Source organism: Anastrepha obliqua, chromosome 5 (assembly GCF_027943255.1).
Source record: "Anastrepha obliqua isolate idAnaObli1 chromosome 5, idAnaObli1_1.0, whole genome shotgun sequence".
Taxonomy (NCBI): Eukaryota; Metazoa; Arthropoda; class Insecta; order Diptera; family Tephritidae; genus Anastrepha; species Anastrepha obliqua.
In genome coordinates, this window is record NC_072896.1 from 68,312,513 (window position 1) to 68,330,929 (window position 18,417).

The 18,417-nt window shown below is 37.2% G+C and overlaps 1 protein-coding gene across 5 annotated transcripts in view; it reads left to right on the forward strand.

Moving 5' to 3' along the window:
- Positions 1-18,417, forward strand: part of LOC129247019 (protein quick-to-court) — a 63,736-nt gene that overhangs the window by 31,405 nt on the left and 13,914 nt on the right. For all 5 annotated transcript variants that reach the window (XM_054885855.1, XM_054885856.1, XM_054885852.1 and 2 more), the window contains 2 exons: positions 14,629-14,978; positions 15,046-15,988. In XM_054885855.1, coding sequence (XP_054741830.1) covers positions 14,629-14,978; positions 15,046-15,988 — 1,293 coding nt within the window. The remainder of the gene's footprint in view (positions 1-14,628; positions 14,979-15,045; positions 15,989-18,417) is intronic.

Consider the following 18,417-nt stretch of genomic DNA (forward strand, 5'->3'; position numbering starts at 1 on the left):
GCTTTTTTTGCTTTTCATATCATTTAAGTATTATGCTCATTTTAATTACAAGTTTTTCCTTCAATGTCCATTCATATTTTCATTCGGTTTTCATGTATATGTACCTATGCCCATACATACATACCTGTATGTCATTAGTTTTTCTATCGATTTTCTGTGGTGCACTTAATGATTTGCCCACATATGTACTAATGTTCTATGTGCGCAAACACACTTGATGCCCCATGTCTTACCGGCTTTTAGCACACCTATTCAGGTTATCTTTTAATAAAGACTTGCTTCGCGGTCTGAAGTGCTGTAGTAATTGCATTATTTAATATCTGCACTCAAAGGACTAGACACCAGTTTTTAACCAGTGTGGGTTTGTTCAATGAAAGCAAGAACAACAACGACAAAATTGCCATGCATACATATGTACATATGTACGTGTCTTAAAAACGCACCCTGCAGGACTACATTAATCAGTGCAAGAAATTTCGACTTTACTAGAGCGTTTTGCCACCTAATACAAAGTTTTAAAGTAATCATATGCATAGGTATGCACGTACGTAGGTATATAGTACTTGATTTTTGCTTAGAAAGAAGAAACATTCCTTTGTAGTTACCTCCTCTAATTCAACCGGTCATTATTTTATTTGAAGCCTTTGCGAAAGTTTCTGGCTCTATCTCACGATAGGATTGAACCAAATAAATCTGAAGCCTTTTTGGTTGTCACAGATGTCGGACGTTCAGGCCACCTTAACCAGTATTAAATCCTAGCTCACAGAGTAACTGACCGCGCCAAAGCGAATGACTCCATTATTACCAAAAAAAAATTGAAAAAAAAAAAATGAACTAATGATACGCGTAACATGGCTTATTCGCGGTAGCTAAATTTCACAGCTTTTGAACTGGCATAAAAAAAAATAAATAATTGGCGCGTACACTTCTGTTAGGTGTTAGGCCGAACTCCTCCTCCTATTTGTGACATGCGTCTCCAAAAATGGAGGGACCTACAGTTTTAAGCCGACTCCGAACGGCAGATATTTATATGAGATCTTTTTTCATGGTAGAAATACACTCAGAGATTTACCATTGCCTGCCGAGGGGCGACTGCTATTAGAAAAAAACGTTTTCTTCATTTTGATGTTTTCACGAAGATTCGAACCAACGTACTCCGAATTCCGAACGGTAATTATAAATCAGTTAATTTTGAAAAGATGGGCATTAGTCGAGCTACTGCTTGGCTTTTGGACATTCCATTGATGAACGTTTATATAGCGAGCCGCTTGATCCAAGACAGACGCCTGCTGTAACCTGGCCACATTTTGTCATGCGTCAGGATTCTGTTATGTGGATTGTTTTTAGCTTCGATGCTTCCCTTACCGACTTGGGGGGCCCCGATGGTAGCTATGCTACCGCCGGCATCGCTCTCGGGATCATTTTACTTACTGAGCCCCCTCATCACGACAAGACGACAACTCTCGAGGAGGGGTATATGCGAATAATGCTAGATAAATTAAATAAAATTCAAAATGGAGTTTTTCAGTAGAAGCAATACATTTTTCTATTTAAATTAAGCTAATATTTGTGCAATCCTTAAACGTAATTTAAGTTTTACCCTTTTATTATGGTGAAGTTTACTAAGGAATAACGTGTGGAAATTATTGAAAAGTACACAGGAAATCAATAGCCTCAACTTTAAAAGTAATTTTTATTGAAAAATCATCTTGGCGATGAAGCAATTATTTGACATAACAGCTTCCTCAACAATCAAAATAACAGCAAGCCCACATCGGGTATATGTATAACTGGATCATATTATCTTTTCAAAGAAAATGATAACCATGTTAGAGTCATTGAATTCGCTATCGCACTATGTAGAACTACTAATTTCTATTGCTGCCATCAGACTGTCATAGTTACCCCGATCGGCTTCTGGAAATGCCTGGAACTAAAGCTTTAATATCGAGAATGGTACAGTGCCATCGAAAGATGGAGTTTTTACTTTGGAACCACTAGTGGAACTATTCGGACGATTTAATTGTAGTTTACAGAGGCGCGTCTTCACTACATTTTCTTCACCCTAAATCGTTTCCAGTTGCTCGCATTAGTTAATTAATCTATTGAGGGTAGTCATGTAATTTCAAGATACAGTCCGGTAAAATCCGGCCACCTCGCTTATGCAACTTAATGTCGTTGGATTTTTTTTTCGGGACTAAGTTAGTTATTGGTTTATGCCAAGAAATTAACAACATCAGGCATAATATTGAATGCAAAATTGCTACAAAGAATTGGTAGCTGAAAGAGCTCGCGGTGGTCGCATAAGTGACAACGCATTTCCATACTTATTTCCAACAGGGGTACTAAACCTGGAATAGATTTCTGTCCGATATATGAATTATTCTATTAATCTAATATACAATTTTTGAACCCTTTTTAAAATCTTCTTGAGATGCATTGCACGGCATCAGTTGCACCCGTGACTATTTTCTGGAACCAAACCAGACGATAACTGCTGATTATTATTCCCATAAGCTATCAAACCTGAATGAGGCACTTAACAGAAGTCGACCGTCTTTAGTGAATAGACGCAAAGTTTTGTTTCACCACGACAACGCAAGACCTCATACCGCAAGGCAAACATTAGGCAAGCTGAACGAGCTCGGATGTGAGCTAATGCCGCATCCACCATACTCTCCGGATATTGCACTTTGTGATTATCGCCTTTTCCGTGGACTTCAATCCCATATGAGTAACAAGAACTACTCCTCAAAAGAAGCTATAAATTGGATATCGAAACGTATTTTGGCTCCAAGGACAAACAATTTTTTGGGCAGGGAATTAAAAATTTGCCTAAACGTTAGGAAGACATTGTAAATAATGAAGGAAAATATATTATTGATTAATAAATACTTTAAACATCATTTTTATTAATTTTAAAACCACCTTTCAAATACGCACAAACTTATGGACTGACCTGATATATATGCTTATTAGGGCGGGTCGATTTAAAAATCGCTCATTGCTCTGTGAAAATCGTATTCTAGGGATCAAAATAAGAAACTTTGCCGAAGGAACCATACCTCTAAAACGAATTCTGATGTCCCCCAATTTGGGTCGAACTTTATAAATTTCATCATTTTTGGCCTTTACATGAAAAAATCAGCTAAATGGCTATGTTTTTTCTTTAATTTTATTGATTTATAATAATATTTATTATTTATTTATAATAATATCTATTTTTTCTCTTAAGAAATTTATTTAGTCAGAACATATGTAAATGAAAAAATTAATTGTAGTGAGTTATAGAAAAGAAACTAAAAAGTTCGACCCAAATTGGGGGACATCAGAATTCGTTTTAGAGGTATGGTTCCTTCGGCAAAGTTTCTTATTTTGATCCCTAGAATACGATTTTCACAGAGCAATGACGATTTTTTTGCCTCCCAACAAATCGACCGGGCCTAATGTTTATGCCTCATTTTTACTTATGTATTTATATTCAACACGGCTAAATTCAACATATATGCATAAACACTTTTTTAGAACGAATTAACAACTCTATTCGTATTGAATGCACACATTTCTTCTATATTGGTAGAAATCTTAACTTGTGTTGAAATGTGTGTAAAAACGAATTGTGAGTTGAGTTATGTAGTAAAACAACTGTTCAAAGTAGAAATAACACTTAATCAAATAGCAAAAGAAAATTTCATATAAAATGGGGCAAAATAAAATAATGAGAGCCACGAATCACCTTCTTCATTCAGTTTTTAGCTCCAAGTAAAAAATAACCGTAAATGCTTATGAAGTCGGCCCGTGAATAAAAATGAAGCATAAACATAGTATAAGACGCTGATACTTACATTAATGCAGTAGGTTCTCAGAATTAGGCCAACATAATTATATAAATGATTTCAAGTTGTTTGGTATCAAAGCCAACATTAAATGGTGTGAGGCTAGAAGTAGGAGATAGCGCCTGGGTGTAACTCTCGACAAGAAACTAAATTGGCACATGAATCTGGACGGCAGAGTAAGGAAATTGGCGCTCTTAGAACCGCACCATCTGACGCTTTGAATACTCTTTTCTTCCTACCTCCCAGCATCTCTTGACGAGGTGACGAAATATTTTCGCATCCATTTGATATAGGTGCCAGGGCGTATTGGCATACCAGGGAATTGCAAGGCAAAAAAATTAGCGATAGAGGGCACTACCAATCGCCCCCTTCTTGATATTGAGATTGTAGGTATACTCCTTTCCACCTACAAAGCGCGTGGTACTAGTAGCATTGTCAATTTAGCCAAAATGGGACGTCAGGTGCTCAAAGGCGCAACTTAATCGGTCAAAGAAAAACGTCTCTATGCTAATTGCTTTGATCACAAGCCACTGCCTCCTAAGTCGATATGCTCAAAGATTGAATGTACCTCATTTCGGCTAATGCAGAAGGTGCAAGGAGGAAATGTCTGTCAGACGTCTTCTCTGTTATTCTCCCGCGTGGCATGCCACTAGGCTTAGATACTTTGGCTAATCGTTCTTGAATGATACTGATGACCTTAGGGATATACTAAAGTGTTAAATATTCCTTTACAATAATTGAAACAAGGGCAATTACTGGAGTATGAGTGCATTAACAAAATATTAAAGCACACGTCGTTCTACTTTTTTTAAACTGGATAAAAAATTAAATTGAGAATAGGAGAATGGAAGACAAATCAACTTATTTGACCAAAATAGTCGGTACATTCGTAAGAAATTCTTTTTGATATTATATATGGTGGCAGCCACGCTAGCCTAACCAACGTTCGTTTTTTCCTGCGAGGTATATTCGACATACTCGCATGAAAAGGCCTAATTTTATGACACTCACTGTGCCACTCATTCGCGTTTTTTACGCTGCTACATCTCCAAGTGGGTTTTTTATACGCTTTTATATTTTGCAACAAAATTCGCATGAAATACTTCCAACTTTTGTATTCATCAACCTGAAAGTACCAATATAAGCACATTTATATAGTATTTTCTTATATCATACTTGCACAGGTTCACACGTTGTTCACATAAATAGATATGAAGCTGTAACTGTGGTGAAGCATATTAACCTACATCTTTATTTAAAAATAAATAATTTCTTACCGACATACTTATAAATGTTGTATATTCTATGCATGTATGTATGTATGAGCATATGAATGTAACCAGTGTAAGCAACCTTAGTTATGGTCGCCAATATTTGTTACTACTTATTGGGTACAATTTACATACTGAGAACATACATACGAGGGTTGCTGTTTATATTAGTTTGGAAGAGGTCTTATGGTCGATCTTTATTTCTGTGATTTTATCGGCATTTTTATCATTATCGACATTTTCTTTAACAGCAAAAATGCCTAAAAGGAATCGACAAAACCAAAATTGCACGTAATTAGCTGTTACAGTATCGTCACCATAAACATCTTTCACAATTTAAGCGTCCTGGCTTGCATTTTAACCTTTATAAAAAAAAACTGCAAAATGTACCAAATTTTCTCTTTGTGGACTTCCATTGCAACACCCTGTAACTGACTCTATCAAGATTGTATTCGTTTGAACCAATTTTCAAAGCTTAAATTGTGTGAGTTCCAACCTGAACACAACTTTTTTACCACAAGGTAATCATGAAAAATCTTAGTGACACCCATCATACTAATGCCAAAGGATGTCGCTCAATCATTTCACGCACAGCATCGATATTTTCTCGGGTACAACAACTGATTTTAGAGAAGTTTGCGGGAATTCGTCGTGAACGAACAGCAGTAACCGTGAGAAAATTCATTGTAAAAGTTGTTTACGGAGCTAAAGGATGGTGCTTGCTCGTCATATAATGATTTTAGTTCATGGATGCATTCTTGTCTTGTTAATGCACGTTGAAAAATAATCGCACGTTACCATAAACGTAAATATGTCAAACATTCCAATAGAAACGTCAAGTGCCACCTGACAACATTAGAAAAAGCTCAAGACCAAAAATATAAATAGCAACCCACGTATGTAGAAACTCTACTTTCTAGGCCAGAAAGGTTCTGCTCTTTTGTTCAGTTAAGAAAAAACGCCACTCCAACACAAGTATATTCATAGGTATGTATGTATGTATGTATGTATGCACTATGTACATATGCATGGATGTAAGTGCACAAGAAACCCTACTTGACGCAGCAAATACACAATTAACTTTATTAATGCCGACAGACGACACACATTTACATTAAACATGAAGACTTAACCAATGCCAGATAGCAACAATAGTGATGGAGAATCATTCTTGTAATGAATAATAAATTAATAAAAAATTAAGTTCAGTTGGTCGGTCTTAATTTCGTATGATTGGTTTCGTATACTTATTCAGTAATGGCCTTGTGTTAAGCAATAGCTTCTATATAACAAGCAGTCAAATCGGCTTTGGTATAACATTCTTTTCAAAAGAAAACTGTCCGTTGGTTTACGGGATCCCAACTGCTCTGCTAATCTGAAGTCTAAAATTAACCAGCGTTTTAACTCTAAGCCTACCGTGACGAGTCAAATTAACCATATCAGAATTTCTTGAAAATAAGTTTATCACATCACCATTTTGAATTTGACGATTTTATTCAAAAATATATCGAATGTATTTTCGAAGATCTACTCCTTCTTGTTAATTCTTTAATCGAGAAATATATGTAATCTGCCCTATCTACCTCAAGGGGTAATTTGAGTCATGCAAAGCTTCTGTATCTTGAATTGTATTTCTTGTGATACAAAACGGCTGTCCTGGACATTTTTGCAATTGCGTGATATATTTTGCTGCATTGTGTTAAATTTGTTGCTGGCTGATAGATGCATAACCAATTTCACTCTACTCTAAGCGAGTATCACAGTAAAAATTTCAAGTTATAGTGCTATTTTGCGAAACAAGAATTCTTATTCCATCATTTTACTAATAATTCATATCTCAAAAATATCGAAACATTCAAGATAATTGGAATCATTGTAAACTATAAATAAAGTAAACGAATAGAGTTCGGAATTTACTCAAGAGAAACTATCTGAAAGTGAAGTGGATAACATATACATATATATAAATATATATATATATATATATAATTGGCGCGTACACCCTTTTTGGGTGTTTGGCCGAGCTCCTCCTCCTATTTGTGTTGTGCGTCTTGATGTTGTTCCACAAATAGAGGGACCTACAGTTTCAAGCCGACTCCGAACGGCAAATATTTTTATGAGGAGCTTTTTCATTGCAGAAATACACTCGGAGGTTTGCCATTGTCTGCCGAGGGGCGACAGCTATTAGAAAAAACTTTTTCTTAATTTTGATCTTTCACCGAGATTCGAACCGACGTTCTCTCTCTGAATTCCGAATGGTAGTCACGCACCAACCCATTCGGCTACGGCGGCCGCCGTGGATAACATAGAACAATATAATGATTCATTTGACACTGCGGACGAATGTGAGTTCTCAGGCAAAGAAATTGAAGAGGAGAATATTTTGAAGTGACGAAGAGGACAAAAGAAAAAAAGAACGTTATCTAGTTCAGAAAGTAAAAGTGATGCCAACACCTGGACGAAGACCTTTATTTAAACAGAAAAGAATAATTATATCAATAAGTTAATCAATTATATGTATATTCGACGTTGCTCTTTACAACCTCTTCCCACCTCTCGACCAATTTGTTGATGCCGTGCCGCCAAAAATCTCCTGGTCCGGTGTCGAAGAAGTTATTGAGCCAGTGTTTAACGACATCTTGATTACACAGTCCTGCGAGGGTGAGTTTCTAGAATGGCTGTACTTGTTTCTTGTAGTTTTTTATGCGCTGAAAACGAATCTGACCTTCAAAATGCTCCATCACGTCAGGATTTTTGGTAAATGAAGCCTAAAAGGTCAAAAAATGGCCATTTTAGCCATTTTTGATAATTTTTTTGGGATAGACAATTTTTTTTTTTTCAATTTTCGCAGCATAGTACAACTCTTTAGCTTTAAAACCCATTTTTTTAAATTATTGTACGATTTTTAAAAAAAAAGTTATGACATTTTGAAATTAACAGTTTCAGTTACGTACATATACGTTGGGTATAACGTCTATTGGCGTAACTGAAACTGATAATTTCAAAATGTCACAACTTTTTTAAAAAAAATCGTACAATAATTAAAAAAATGGGGTTTAAAGCTAAAGAGTTGTACTATGCGACCTTTTCATCTAAAATTGAAAAAAAAAATTTTCTATCCCAAAAAAAATTATCAAAAATGGCTAAAATGGCCATTTTTTGACCTTTTAGGCTTCATTTACCAAAAATCCTGACGTGATGGAGCATTTTGAAGGTCAGATTCGTTTTCAGCGCATAAAAAACTACAAGAAACAAGTACAGCCATTCTAGAAACTGAAAAAAGTTAAATTTCGCAGGCTTGTGTTATCGAAGGTTACGTCCTTAATGGGCGTCACGATTTGACAGGGAGCGGAAAAGATGGTAATCGGTCGGTGCAAGGTCAGGTGAATACGGCGGATGCTGAAGGACCTCTTATTGCTCTTAATGTCTTGGTGTGTGCCTTTGACGACTTGTGCAACATGCAGCCTAACGTTCTCGTGAAGGAGTATGGTTTGACTATGGCGATCAGGTATTTTCAATCGAATACCTCATTCACGCAGTGTAGCTGGGAAATGTACCAGTGTTAACCTTGGCATTCTTTTCGAGCATTTCCCAGTGCACCATGCCCTCCCAGTCCCTCCAAACACACATCATGACCTTATTTGGATGAAGATCCGGCTGAACTCTCGGCTTTGGCATATCTCCTGGAGCCACCCTCTCCTTTCTTTGCTTCATATTGATGTATAGGCACAATTTCCCATCTACCGTGACGATTTGGTGTTGCTCGATAGTGGGCGAGATGCTGATAAGCAATTTGAAAGCCATTGAATGAAGGTGATTGAGAATCGTTTTAAGATCGTAGTTAATTTTTTCCACCAATTCACGACTGGTTTGGCGAGCTTTCTCCTTCAAAAGTGATTTGAGACGTTCTTCATCGAATTCAGAAGGCTTTCCACTGCGGGACGTGTCATCGACATCAAACTTGAACTTTGCAAACCATTTTCGTACTGTAGACTCGCCTATGACACCTTCTCCATACAAATCGCAAATGTCCTTGAGGAGGAATTAAGAAGACCAGGTGTTGAAAATGTTGAATTTTTCTAAGCTTCAAAACTATTGTAATAAAAAATTAAATAGCTCAAAAATAAATTTAACATACTTTTGTAGAGCAGAAAGAGTTCTATCGAATGAATACTTACCCTTTGCCAAACAGCAAAAAAATTGTAAAATTAAAGAAAATATAAAAACGCTATGAACTTATTCCCCCCAACCCAATAATAATTTAATGGAGGCTGTAGGCCAAACAGTATGTGCCAAACGAAATATAACATATTTAAGAAGGGCAAGTAAGAACTGCATTTTCTTTGATTATTGACAATCGTATAATGGAGCACATAAGAAAATGCGTAGAAGAAGAGGTCTCTCGGGTATTGGGAACTCAAAGGAATCATGCTCCTGCAAAAATAAAAGCATTTATTGCTCTTCTATTATATCAGCAGAAAATTTGAACATTTTATATCTATGGAACAGTAAATGAGGTCCCGTTTTTTTCAAAAACAATGACCAGGAGTGATTTTTGTGAAATTTTGTGATTTGTCAGGTTTGATAAAAAAGTCAGCGTTTACAAACAGATAAATTTGCTTAAATTGTGGCCGCTAAAATTAGCGAGAACTATAATTAAATAATATATTGAATATTCCAATAGCAGAGTAAAAAAAAAAAACGACTTTTGTGAATTTTTTAATTATGCTCATTCTGGTATTCTCTTTTCTGATCAACAAAAAACCTCGCTGATAAAAAGCGGTGAATAAAGTAATTCTTAAATTTACTGCATTCCAATAATCGCAATCGAAACGCAATAGCCATCCTTTGTACTGATTGTCATTTGCGATAAAACCGTTGCAGATTTAAATTACGCTTTAATAATTGTGTAGAATATTTTCAAATAGTATATGTACTAGGCCGGGTCGATTTGTGGGAAGGCAAAAAAATCGCCCATTGCTCTGTGAAAATCATATTCTAGCGATCAAAATAAGAAACTTTGCCGAAGGAACCATACCTCTAAAACGAATTCTGATGTCCCCCAATTTGGGTCGAACTTTTTAGTTTCTTTTATGATGTAAAGGCCAAAAATGGTGATATTTTGAAATGATTGTATGGGGAACCCCCCAGGGGAGTTCCAGGGGGTGTGCCACTGGCATGGGTGGATCGGCCGTCCAAAGTTAGTGGGGGTCGGTCATACATTTGAACTCGATTGGAGCACTCTAAATGGGTCAAAGTGGGATTTTTCGTTCATCATCAACATCAGAATTCGTTTTAGAGGTATGGTGCCTTCGGCAAAGTTTCTTATTTTGATCCCTAGAATAAGATTTTCACAGAGCAATGAGCGATTTTTAAATCGACCCGCCCTAATATGTACATGTGTAAATTGAACACATTTTTTGTTTGTTTTTGGTTGAAAATTAGTTAACTGTACATTTACAAAGAAGTCAGACCACAAACCCTGACTTTATTATTACCAAATAGTCTAACCTTTGCTCGTAGTTTCCGTTTCATTACAATTCAAATAAAGGGCAATAAATTAAATCATAATCTAAGCGAAGCGCAAACTGGTACGAATCTGACGCATTTATAGTTGACAATTGAGAGCGAATGTAGAGCGTCAAAAAAGCAGAAAATAGAATAAAATTTTTAAATTTAATGCGTGATATAGAAAAACTAATACAAAACGTTCGTAAAAATCTCATTTTATAGGACAAAATAACAAAATTAAAAATTGTGGATGTCTGTGCACATTTGAGGTTTTGAAATGCACAACAACAGTTCGAAATCGCAACGTCAGATTCACACCAAAGTGTGTTTCGCTTTAGCGACAGATTCTTCTAAGGTACTAGATAATGTAGCCAACCGACGGATACCCACGGTGGACAGAATACTGAAGGCAGAGCCTTTCGAAAACCGCAACTTTATTTTTCGCTATTTTGACAATCGAAAACGCCACCTCTTCAAATAAACAAAACAAACAAACGTCACAAAGACAAGTTACTTGTTTTTAAATTTTCAATGAATGGTTGGGCAATGTTGTAACTTTAAGATTTGCGATTTTTAATAAAATAAAATAGGAAAAATGAAGTGCTGCGTGAAAGTAATAATCAAAAAAATACTATTAATAAAATTCTAAAATACTAATAATATATCCCATAAAAGGGCAATATAAACTAACAGAACAGTCAATGGAAGATTTAAAAGCAGACCTCGGATATGAAAAACCAATATTTACTTTTTTTTAGATTTTATTATACCACAAAAGTGCTCTGGTTATAGGTGCACGATAAAATGAATTTTGGACACGAAGAGCTTTCCCAGGTACATTACAACTAATCAGACGAAGAAGTTCAGAACAGTCAATGGAACCACTGATTTCGTCCTTAAAGAACATAAGAGACTGAAAACCAAATAGTCAATCTTTGAGGTTGTATTGATGCTGCATTGAACAGGTTGTGAATTGTGTTCGCTCCAATAACAGCAATTTCGCTTATTGACATACTTGCTTAACAAAAAATTATTTTTGACAAAAGTCAGGATGCGTACTTACAGTTAAGCCGGAACTTCGACATTTTGTAATAATTTCCACTCGTTCGGCAAGCAAACTTTACTAATTATTAGGACATCTGGATGTCATTGAGAACTTCGACAACTGAAGCAAAACAATAAAACAAATAGAATAAAATAAGCCAACAATAAAAATCTGACCAGAATTTATAGTATTGATGATATATTTTTGTAAATTTTTTAATAATTTAAAAGATATACAATCATAAATACTTATTTATCTTATATAACTAGTAAAGCACTAACTACCGAGGTTTTCGACTAAGGGACATATTCAAATGGCTGAGATAATAAGGTTTTTCATCTTGCAAAAAAATATTAAATTTTTGTACTAAGCCTACTATTGAATGCCAAGTATGATTACATAGGCTTTACTTTGTGCAAAAATCATCAAATAAGATGAGAGACTTCCAATGTTCGTGGAATTGACTAATTTTGTTCATTTTGAGCTAGAACGCTCAGGGTTGCGAAATTTGTGCTGCTTCAATTTGTGCATTGTCTTACCGGCACAGGAACGTTCAATAGTGAATTGTCTACTTATCTATGATTACCGCTACCTTAGGGATAAGGTAGAAAGGTAGGTGTAATGGTTGAAGTATCACTCCCCATGCAGCACTACAGCGCCGTTTTGATACCAGTATGAGACCTCCAATAGGCAGATATCTACAGTCAGCCAGTGCTGTTGATGTAATGGAGAAGATTGATGGGATTTAGGTTAGCGCACTGCCCCAAGAAAGGATCATCCAGTAACCTTAATCGTCTAGCTGCCAATCCCGGACATTTTCAGAGAAAGTGGGTTGCAGTAACCTTCTCTGAAAGGTCCCTACCGCTTCTTCAATGGGGTTAAATGACCAATGACCGGTAAACACAGCTACGAGTTTGGAAATTGAATGAGGACTGCCCAGCACTTTCTGAGTGATCCGTTTATTGTATTGGGGAAATGGAGCTCCATCTCTTCTACGCTTTCCTGAGAAATAAGTTGTGCAATTCCCCTCTAACAAGAGTCAGGGTGATGCCGATAGCCGGATAGGAAGTCTCTGAGACCAATTCAGTCCCCTTTCTCGCAAGCTCAACAGCAATTTCATTTGCCTCTATGTTCTTATGTCCTCGAACCCAGATTAGAGAAATTTTGCCTGCACACCCAAGAGATTTAATATTCTCCTTACAGCAGTTGACTAGTTTAGATCTGCACCATGCAACCTAGTTTAAGCCTTCTAAGTTGGGCATTTAAATTTTGTTTACCTGGAAAATAAAGTTAAGATGGTACTGAAAAATTGGTCCATAAAGTTTCAACCACTCGACGACCACCGTACCACTCAGTAGATAGTTGATAGAATTTTTAATAATTCTAAAAGAATGACCCGTTCGTGAAAGTCACCATCATAAAAAAGTAACCCTTGAACGACATTGCTTGATTATGAAATAAATTTAAAAGCACATTTGCATTTAAATACGAATTGTTATGTCTCTATTGAAGCCTCTTTATCATCCCCTTATAAATACGAGTTGTAATTACAATTATGCAATTTTTTATTGACTTGCAAAATAACAAAATACCACAAAAATGTATTGCCTAAATATAGCCAAACGCCAAATGAAAGATTGTAAAGTTTAAGAGTTAAGAAAATAAAAAAATGAACTTAAGCGGATTTCAGCAGTAGTCTCACACCTTTCTACAGTGGCATAATTCAAACCGTTCGTTAGTCTTGAGTACGTAAATATCTATAATTGCTTGAATGTCGCGGTGTCTAAATTATAGTGGTAAAAGGCATGAACGCATAGTTGGAAGACGAAGAAGATAAATAGTACAATTAGGCAAGACTTAGAGCAACAGAGAAGAGCTAAAAAGGAGTGAAAAAAGTAAAGATTTATGAGGAAATTGTGAGATTTTATGGTGGAACGGTGATGTGCTGTGGTAAAACGGTGGACTAATAGCTTACACTTGAGCCCTCAACTACTCAAGTGCAAACATCTTATTGGACACAAGCGCGAAAACGGGGACGGGCAATTTGCTAATCTATTGGTTTGCTATTTAGTTCGCATTTCCTTTCTTTGCTTCACTACCCCTTCGTCCAACCATCTACTGGTTCACCTTATCGGCACATCCATCAGCCAGTTCGAGCAGAAAATTGGCCACAACTATTTATGCTATGGCTATTAAAATGAGCCCGCCACATTTGATTTTCTTGTATTTCGTCTTGTACAATACATACTAAGTTACTCTTAATACTTTTACATTTTTTTTCTTGAGCGATAATCATTTAGTGCTCATGTTCCAGCGATAGTAACAGAAGTCGTAAAGTGTTGTAGTAAATAGCGAATGATGCGATTCATGTGGTTATTTCTCAATTTGTGTTTGCCGCAGCATCATCAAAGTGAAAAAAGAAATGAAAATAAATACAAATTATGCTCGAGTGGTTTGCGCGGTTCGCGGTGGCTGCGCGGCACGCAAACATTGAATACCTAATTTTATTGTTTCATTTATTTTTTCACTTGTAAGCTAAATTAAGCATTGTAAGCGTTTTTCGCAGCTTGCAGCAGTAATTCACCGGCTAGCTAAATAGTTCGTCATAAACTTTGTGAGTAGTCCATGGTTGTACATAGTAGCCAGCCATTCGTCGTCTGTGAGTTTATGCGGTTACCTTCACATTTTGTAAAAAACAAAAAAAAACACACAAAAAAATTGCAAGCCAATCGACCGCTTAGTAGTAATTAACCACAAAAATATCAACAACAACTAACACACTACATATAAAAATCAACACAATTTAGCTGGTAATGCATAAATAGAAAGTATTGAAAACATTACTTTGTTAGTGTGTGTATATGTATACTTTTTGTTGTCCGCTGGGCGTCGAACGCGCTCATTGTCCGAAAACTAATTTTTCATTTTAATAACATTTCAACCTTTCTCTACGCCACACACACAGTCTTTGAATCTGAATGGTAGCGGCGGCGAACGAGCGACAACTACAACGAAATCAACAGCAACAGTAGCAGCTACAGCAGCAGTCGCAGGTACTCCAACAGGAAACGGAAGCGACGCCAATAGGATAGCACCAGTTACACCGAAAACTCCTAATAACGTTGCGGTCACTACGCGATACGTAAAATCTTCGCCTACGACTACACAGGAAACGAAATTAACACCAAAGACACCGCCTGTCACACCAGATTCGCCGTGTACGTACCTGGATGATGATTTAGATTCGATGTATTCATTTGCGACCACCACTTCTGGCCGTTCAACTATGTCCTGTGAGCATCCGTATGTTGCACGGTAAGTGACCAATTCTCTACTCCTATTTCTCCTATTTATACAGTTATTTCGCATTTCTCTCCCGCAGCAATGGCACTACATTCAGCGGCCGCAAGATGAAATATGTGGTTCATTGCTCCAACTATGCTGGTCAAGTGGGACCCGATTATTTAACGCCCACTCAGCGTGCTGCACGTCATATACGTCGTCTCAAGGAGCTGCTATGCCTTGCACGACAAGATCTAGAGCAAAAAGATTCGGAGATATTGCGTCTTACACGCGAAGTTGTTGAGTTGCGCTTGTTCAAAGCATCGCTCAGTTCACCCGAGGAGCGGTCTGCATCTAGCGATGCGGTCACTGTACGCGAAGCCGAACTGAAAACGTCGCAAGATGTCTCGCCAATTGTTGATATGGTCGATGATGCGACCAAATCGAGTCCACGTCATATACCTAATCAACATCATCTTCATACACATAGCCAGCATTCACATCACACTACACAGTTGACGTCGGAAATGCAAAGTTCCTTTGCCGATTCGGGTCATTTTGAAGATCTCTCAGTTCACTCGAAGGACTCTTATGCAGCCCACACACAGGATATTGCATGTGGCAGTGATGAAGCAATAGATCCGGCAGAGGCAGGTGGTCATGAAGCTTGTGCCGCTGGTGGCGATGAGGAGGACTATACTGCTACCATCAAGAACTACGAGCTGCAACGTCAAGAGCTTATACGTATGTATGAACAGAAGATTGAAGAGTTGATTCGTACACAGGATGGCGCTAGTAGCGAGATGAAACGTTCGCATAACGACAAAGTGGAGGCGTTACTGCAAAAGCTTGCTGAGTGCAATACACGGTATGCGGACATTGTGCCCGACTATGAGCACGCCAAAGAACGGATTAGAGAGTTGGAAAAGCAATTGGAAGACTTACAGCGTAAGCTGGCCGAACACGAGGAAAAGCAGAACAAAATGTATCTGCATATGTACCAGAAGGGGCAGGAAGCGGAACGCATCGCTCGCGCAGATCAGGTGAGTTGATGGAGAATGCGGAACCTATTTTCCTTTATACGTCATACCGAACAATATTGGAAAATATACTGAGATAAATGGAATGGAATGTATACTGGGATAAAGTACAGCTTCATAGATTTAAATTTTTCTAAAAAAAAGTTATAAAAGTAGAGTGAAAATGTACTGGGTGAAAATGTCCCAACAGTTTTCCACATTTTTTACTACGAAGTGAAGTACTCATACCGCACGGGTTAGAACTACGAACTTGTATTTTTCGTCAGCCTTATTTATGTATAAAATTGAAGCTAAGTTTCTTGTGATATCCTCTGGTATATTTTTTTTTTACACATTCATAACTCAGGCACAATAAGAGTGGCAGACAGCAGGCGTACAAAGGTTTGAAATCGGCCTAGGAGCCTCAGTCCTTGAATACTTCGTTTTCAATTTTAAAGAAAAGTGCTTAAATTTTTTCCTTCCCAGATTATGTGTTTCTATCTGGTTATTCCCATGAGGATTGGGGAATAAAGGTTTTCGAGCTTCATTTTAAGCAGATACACTTACATTCCATAATGGAGTGCTGAGCTGACCAGAAAAGTGGTACCAAAAAAGATTACTAAATCTGCCGTCGATAGTCGTAAGAAAAAAAAAAAAATAGCCAAAATACTCTTTTTGCGTGCTATTGCGACTTAACCTAAATTGTGATGCTACACAATAGAAAATTCATCTCCACATCCTTCGGTGGTGTCATTGTATTCATTCTAGGAAAACTAGCGAGCACTCACGGTTACAGTAAATTGAATCTATGCATATACAGGGTGAACGATGGGCAGTGTTACCAACTTCACACTACTTGTATCTGTAAAACAGCTCATGACATCAACGTGAAAATTGTTCTAATGACAGTTCAATATATTGTTTATAAGCCATCAAAAGCATTTGCGTCTCAGTTTTGTTGAGTTTTTTTTTCTGTGATGGAATTCAAACGTAATAGTGTGATTGCGTTATATTTGGGTGGTAAATCATCCCCAGCCATTGTTCGTGAGCTCAGTCACCTCAAAGTGAATAAAATGTTTGTGTATCGCACTATAAAACGTTACATTGATACTGGTAGCATTGCAAAACGTTATGCAGGTGGACCAAAAAAGACGGTAACAACGTCAGAAATGGTTCGGAAAGTAAAGGCTCGACTTGAACGAAATCCACGTCGAAGTGGAAGAAAAATGGCCAAAGAACTGAAAATATCGCAAGACAGTATTCGACGCATATTGAAAAATGAGCTCAAGGTCAAGGCTTACAAGTTCAAAAAAGCAGACGATCTTTCACCCCAGCAAAAAAAAGTTCGGTGCGAAAGAGCAAAGGAGTTGTTGCGCTTGCACGAACGTGGCGAATTTCTTAACATTGTGTTCTGATGAAAACAATTTCCCAATTGAGCAGTTCATAAACACTTAAAACGATCGTGTTTACTTGACCGAATGCTCATACGAGAATTTGAGCCTACGTATGGCCACTCGAAGCAATTTCCCATCGCAAGTAATGGTTTGGGCCGCAGTGACTGCTGATGGACGCTCACCAATCGTTTTTATCGAGCCTGGTGTCAAAATGAATGCGATTTATTATCGGGAAAATGTTTTAGAAGCTGCTTTAGAGCCGTGGACACGCAAACATTTTGGTCGTAGACCATGGGCGTTCCAACAGGACTCGGCACCGTCTCATAAAGCCCGTGTGAACCAACAATGCTTAAAAATTCATGTTCCACACTTCATTTCGTCCACACAATGGCTTTCGAATTCGCCAGACGCAAATCCGATGGACTATTCCATCTGGTCCATTTTGGAGAGCAAGATGAGGTCAAAAAAAATATGCCAGTATGGATGCGCTGAAAAAAGCGATTATACGAGAATGGGCCAAAATACCTCAAGATCACACTCGTGCAGCATGCAACTAATTTTTTGACTGTTTGAAGGCTATAGTCAAGGCAAAAGGTGGTCATATCGAGCTAAAGTGAATATATGTTAAAATTGTCATCATTTTTGAACAATTTTGTCTTTGAAATCAATAAAAACTAGTTTCACATAAAAAAGTTATGGTGTGTTGAATAGGTAACACTTCATATCGTTCACCCTGTATATTAGCCTGAAAGTTGCAAATTAGATCCTAGTTTCTGGACATGCTGATTTTAGAAACATTTTCTGAAAAGCAATCGCCAATCAGCAGGCTTCTGAACTAATATTTGTCTCGAAAAACATTATCCTAAAAATGAGTTATGGCTCAGAACTACGGAGTATTTCATTTATAGAAAAAATCATAAATCGAAAGAGTAGCGGATCGAAATAATGATTGGAAGAATGGCAATGATTGCAAGTTTATTTTCCTGATCTCTTTAGATTTCTTTATACCCAAATGTAGTTGTTTAGTAGTTTCTTGAGCCATACAAAAGTACTTTCAGG